This window comes from Hevea brasiliensis, chromosome 6 (genome assembly GCF_030052815.1).
Source record: "Hevea brasiliensis isolate MT/VB/25A 57/8 chromosome 6, ASM3005281v1, whole genome shotgun sequence".
Classification (NCBI taxonomy): Eukaryota; Viridiplantae; Streptophyta; class Magnoliopsida; order Malpighiales; family Euphorbiaceae; genus Hevea; species Hevea brasiliensis.
Window position 1 is genome coordinate 3,368,976 of NC_079498.1, and position 6,000 is coordinate 3,374,975.

The 6,000-nt window shown below is 27.1% G+C and overlaps 1 protein-coding gene across 1 annotated transcript; it reads left to right on the forward strand.

The window, feature by feature from the left end:
• Positions 1-2,872: 2,872 nt before the first annotated feature.
• On the forward strand, positions 2,873-4,483 carry LOC131180947 (alpha carbonic anhydrase 7-like). Its single transcript, XM_058149264.1, has 7 exons — positions 2,873-2,957; positions 3,084-3,301; positions 3,454-3,560; positions 3,660-3,762; positions 3,943-4,107; positions 4,193-4,246; positions 4,397-4,483. Exons 1-7 carry the CDS (start codon positions 2,873-2,875, stop codon positions 4,481-4,483), a joined length of 819 nt encoding a protein of 272 aa, XP_058005247.1.
• The last annotated feature ends 1,517 nt before the right edge of the window (positions 4,484-6,000 follow it).

Genomic DNA, 6,000 nt, shown 5'->3' on the forward strand with positions numbered 1-6,000 from the left:
GGGTTATGTTTAAAGGAGACTGAGAGGAACTATGAGTAATTGTTTGATGCAAGGGTTATTTTTGGTGTAATTAGGTCAATGGGTGATGTAGTTTTGAGCTTGTAATTGATGATTTATTACATGTCTGTGTATATTATCTTATTTAGAGAGGGTAAACTATGTAAATATTGGTATTTATGTATTTACTTTATTTATTTGTAGTTTACATGTTTATGCGGAACACAATAATTAATATCAGAATTTGGAAAGATCTTCATAACTTCAATTAAAAGTGGAGCTATTAACATGTAAAAAGTTGTACAAACAATGATGACAATGGTAAAAAGTTGAAATAAAAGAGGAACTCTTGATGCGAAATCACATAGTTGATAAAAATTTTCAACATGCAATTAATATTTTTAAGTAGTTAAAATTAATCTAAAAAGATTATGTTTACCAAATATTTCAAGTTAGCAATTGAAAGCCCAAAATTTAACTGCTCAACTAATTAAATAGGCACTTAATCTTTTTCTAATTAATTAATTGACCTTAGCTTTTAGTCATATTTCTTCTCTGGTTACGTTGTAGGTAAATTATCTTTTGGCAATTATACAAGCGCTGGAAGTTCATCCATTAGGATTTCAACATGAGATTAATGAAAATTTGGCAGTTCATATCTCTTTTAAAAATTTTCAAAATAAAAAAGAAAGGGTCTCGGAGTTTCTCTGTGGCTTCCATTGCAATCCCTGTAATTTTCTATCAGCCACATTTGAGGTTCAAACAACTAAAGTAATTAATTAAATTCTCAATTGATAATAATGATTTTGAGAGATCTTTCTATAAGAATAAGGCCACCAAGAAATTTCTACCATAATATAGTTAACAATTTAATATGGTAAAAACATGACTTCGACAACTCTTGTGGACTTCTCCATTAAAAAGGTCCATTACGCGTTATTATGACTCGCCAAATTAGAATTTAATTTAAATAATTTTTTTATAAAATATTTATGTTTAAAATAAATTTTAAAATAATAAAATTTATCTAATTATTATTTGAAATAATTTAAAAATAAAATAAATTTATTTACTTTGTTTACAAAGAGATGAACTTTATTTTGATTAGGGATTTTTTAAAATTTTAATAATAAATCTCACTAATTTTTTTTTTTTTTATTTTTTTTTATAAAACTTAATCAAATCCAATTCTTTCAATTCTTTTACTTTTTTTGAAAAACCCAAGTGGCTTGCAATCTCATCTATAATAAACTATATTGGGTTCCCACATAAATCTCTCACTGTGCTTCCACTAACAAAATATAATAGGAAAGAATGCACAAATTTGACAAAGTTACAATGGCATGTGCCAATTTCTTGATGGATGATTGGATGAAATTAAGAATTGAAGTCTTGACTTCTCCTAAGTTATAATTCCATTTGAGGTAAATTCAAAGTCTGAATTCTCCCAAGTTATAATTCCATTTGAAGGCCAAAAATTTGAATTCCATTTGACCATCAAATTGAAGTTTCTTTCAAGTTACATTATCGCAAGTGGTAATATATGATGGCTATTAAATTAGAGGATTAGATGAAAGTTGCAATTTAATCTCCTCGGTTTAATTTTCTTCTTTCAAATAGAAATTAATTAGTCATTGAACATATAAATATTTGACACAATATCATAATTATAATTTTTGAAAGATTTGTCTGTTATTTAATGTAGCATGAAACTTGATATGTCTTTATAGACTTAAATTGTGATTAACTTGAAAGTTTCATGTTGCAATTCGATTAGAATAAAGGGGTATGAGGGCAATACCCTGCCGTTGTATGGACCAATGTATATTATTATATTTTTCACTTTTTGCGGTGATTTGTGAGATATTCCAAAAACACACTAGGATTAGAGTTTGAGAGTTCTGAGTGATTATATCATATTTTTTTCATTGTAGTAAAGTTTTTTTCTCTGGTTTTGTCTATAGACGTAGATCTTACAATCAAATTATATCAATTTTATGTTATTATTTATTTTATTTTATTTTGTGTGATTGTATGTATTTTAAATTTACATAATATCTAAATATTATTGATTGATGCTGATTAAATGATCAAAGGATTACTGCACATTTTCCTTTACAAAAATTTTTATACAATATTAATTTATTAATTAATCATATTACGACTATATTAATATTAAGATCAACCTTACTACTATACATTGTTATTGTTCATGAACTTGAGTTATACCAGAACGCCAAGAGATCAGCTAGGTCAAAAATAAAGAAAAGGGAAAAATCAATTGGATTTAGAAAATTCAAGAGGGCTTTATGGTGCCTTCCATAAGAAAAATAATTTGTTAGATTAAATATTGTTAGTGGCTTTAACTATCATCACCTAAACGACCAACTCCACCCATTGTTACAGAAAATCTATATTCACATACATTGATTATTTAACAAAATCAATATATAATTCAAATTAAGATTTGTCTCTCTACGCGTAAATGAACTAATTAATACGTTATATAATTAAAACTTATTATAGTTAATAAACATAAAATCATCAAGAAATATAACTATAAAGTTTCTTTCTTTTTTTTCCCTCTTATTTTTAGCCTTTCTGTTGTGTCAAAAAGACTAAAGTTAGCTAAAATTGACATCATATGTGTTGTAGATAATACTTGTATTAAAATAGCAAACTTGTCAAGTTGTTGTAAGTAGTTTATTCACTTCAATAGTTATTCCTTAGTAATAATTATTTTATTTTTCACTTGTTCACATTGGAGATTAAAGCTATATAAGCAGACGAGCCCTTCCCCATTCCTGGAAATCATAAGCCTCTCTCCTCCTTTAATAGTACTGTTAATTAAACCTAATAATTTTCTCTACTAGATATGGGAAAGTTAGCAATCCAATTGTTGTGTTCCTTCTTCATCTTTCTTCTCTTGCATACCCTCGCAGCAGAGTCTCAAGAAGCTGGTAGGGCTTTGTTTAGCATATATTCCATGCATTGCAAGAATCTATTTTGCTCAACATAAGTTGATGCATAGATAAAGAAATCAAAATGAAATATAAATCAGTAATTTATATATATTTTATGTGCAGGCCATGAGAAAGAGTTTGATTATCAAAAAAATAGTGAAAAGGGGCCAGCTAGATGGGGAGAGCTTGACCCAAACTGGAGCACATGTAGCAATGGAACAATGCAGTCACCTATTAATATATTGAAAAGAAGTGTTAAAATAGTTTCCCATTTAGGGAGACTTGATAGAGACTACAAGCCTTCCAATGCCACTCTTAAAAATAGAGGCCATGATATGATGGTAAGAAAAAAAAAAACTTCGTAAAAGAAATTGCAAATAAAAAAAAAGAAAAAAGTAAACATTAATCAAACTATAATTTGAGATGTCTATTTAAGTTATTGGGCTATCCCTTCGAACAATTCATCTATATTCTTTATTTTTTGTGGTTGCAGTTGGAATGGGAAAGTGGTGCAGGAAATGTTGAAATAAATGGAACTGAATATGTTCTCCAACAGTGTCACTGGCATTCACCTTCTGAGCACACCATCAATGGCAGGAGGTCTGCTTAGTTCCTCTCTTCATCAGCGAAAAAAATATGAACTGTAGAAACAAACATAACACTTGCATAAATAATTCAATTCTTCACATGTAATTGCAGGTATGCTCTAGAGATGCATATGGTTCATAAGAGCCAAGATGGAAAGGTTGCTGTGGTTGGAATCATATACAAAGTAGGAAATCCAGACTCTTTCTTGTCATCTGTAAGTACTCCAAAGACCACCGCCACCATCATCTCTAATATATTATCTTAATTCTTTTTTTTTTTATTGGACTTTAATGGAGTTTGAACTCAAAACTTCACAATTCTCAAAAAGACTTAACTAGACCATTGAGCCAAAGTTCAATGATGTTAATTAATTGTTCTGTTTAACTTCCATCAGCTGAGAGACCATTTGAGATTGGTGGCTGGCCCCAGAGAAGCAGAGAAAGTGGTGGGTCTAGTGAATCCGTATGATATCAGGATTAGTAGAAAGTATTATCGATACATGGGATCTCTTACAACTCCTCCTTGCACAGAAAATGTTACCTGGACCATTAGCAAAAAGGTTTGCCTAATTAATGACAACATCAAATTCTTCTGCTATATAATTTTCTTGTAAATATTTTAAACCCTTTTATCAATTATTTCAGGTGAGAACTGTTGCCAAAGAACAAGTGAGATTGCTTCGCGTAGCAGTTCACCATGTGAGTTCTATAAATTCCTTGTATGAATCTTCTTCTTGATAATATATATATATATATATATATATATATATATATATATATATATATATATATATATATATATATATATGTAAGTATGGTGATGATAAATCTGATAAATATGTTATGCAGGAATCTGGTACAAATGCAAGACCAAGCCAACCAACAAATGGACGCTTAGTGCAACTCTATGAACCAGATGAAGATAAAGATGATTAAAATCTTTGATTTATTCAATTCACTGCATTATATGGGGAGATTAATTGACTGATTAATTAATTAGGCTAGAATTTAAATAAAATGGGAAGCTGTTCCCCTTAATTTCCTTCATTTTTTCGTTCTATTTAGTTATATTGCTCACTAGGGAAAGGACTATATATGCTGCCTATTAAATTTATATTTTTTTAATAAGCAATTTTATAATTATTTGTTTTATATTTATTAATAATAAGAAGTATCATTGCTTATTAATTTAATTAATAATGTTTGATTAGCATTTTCATTAAATTGAGATTTTGAGCTTAATTAATTATCTCTGATGATTTGTAAACTCTACTATAATCTCTTAATAAAATTGATGATCTGTTTTAATTTTAAATTGAAAGAACTTTCTCTCACCTAAATTTTTGTCAACAAATAATAATAATAATTATCATTGAAGAAACAATAATGGAAAAATCTGCATAATTAATTATGAGAGTACTTATTTCCACCACTTAATATATGGGTCACAATCATAATAAAGAATGGACTAAAACACCCTTAAGTATTAATCATTTATTTACAAATGATAATTAAACAAGATATATAATAACACTATTATAATAGAGATTTTACCGTTAACAAATGAGAAAGAAAAGGAGGAACAAGGATAGAGCACACCAATTTTAAAAATAACAAAATTGTTAGCATGATAAATGGAAGAGAGAGCATCTTATGTAATTATGATTGGTAATTTAGTAATTAAATTGATTTTATTTTTTTTTCATATAAACACCTGGTATCTAAAAGTTCGAATTTTTAGCTTTTAGAGATTTTTTTTAATTATAATTTTCCAAACATTGATCAATGGATATTTATCTATTAAAAATCTTAAAATAATGACCAAACACTTCAAATTTAGCAATTGAGACTTTAATTGCCATATACTGATTCTTTTTAATATGATTTAAATATCAAAATTAAAATAATTAGATTAAATTGTAATTTATAGGATTTAACATTTGAGCATAAAATTTGTAGTAACTAAACATCTATGAGTAGTCCAATATTGAGATTGGGATTAACTCCAATATTATGCTTTTTTAATAAAAAAAGAAAGATATTTTATTAATTAAAAATATAATACACAATTGAAGTATAAATTAATATATTGAATTTTTTATGAATAAAATTAATTGTTTATATAAAACATAATATAAAAAATTAGAAAATCTGATAGTTTTGATAGAGCAGGTAGACTGCTCCACTCTTTAATTTTAGATTTTTTTTTTTATGAATCCCATTAGATAATTTTTAAATTTAAATCTCTTAGATAAAGGATTTGCACCTCTAAAACAGTTTTCTCCAAAAAAATAAAATAATTTACCAACAAATATATATAAAAACTCTTGAACAAAGAGAAATATCTTCATTAAAGTAGAAAAATACAATAAAATCCCACAAAATAGATAGTAAATACACCCAAAATACACCCAAAATCTGTCAACATATTAATTCAAAATTTATCAACAATA

Excerpts from the sequence above, each read along its gene's own strand:
- LOC131180947 (XM_058149264.1), top strand. The coding sequence starts at position 2,873 with ATGGGAAAGTTAGCAATCCAATTGTTGTGTTCCTTCTTCATCTTTCTT. Across the intron at positions 2,958-3,083 it reads AGCAGAGTCTCAAGAAGCTG|GCCATGAGAAAGAGTTTGAT; the intron begins GTAGGGCTTTGT and ends TTTTATGTGCAG. Across the intron at positions 4,247-4,396 it reads TTCGCGTAGCAGTTCACCAT|GAATCTGGTACAAATGCAAG; the intron begins GTGAGTTCTATA and ends TATGTTATGCAG.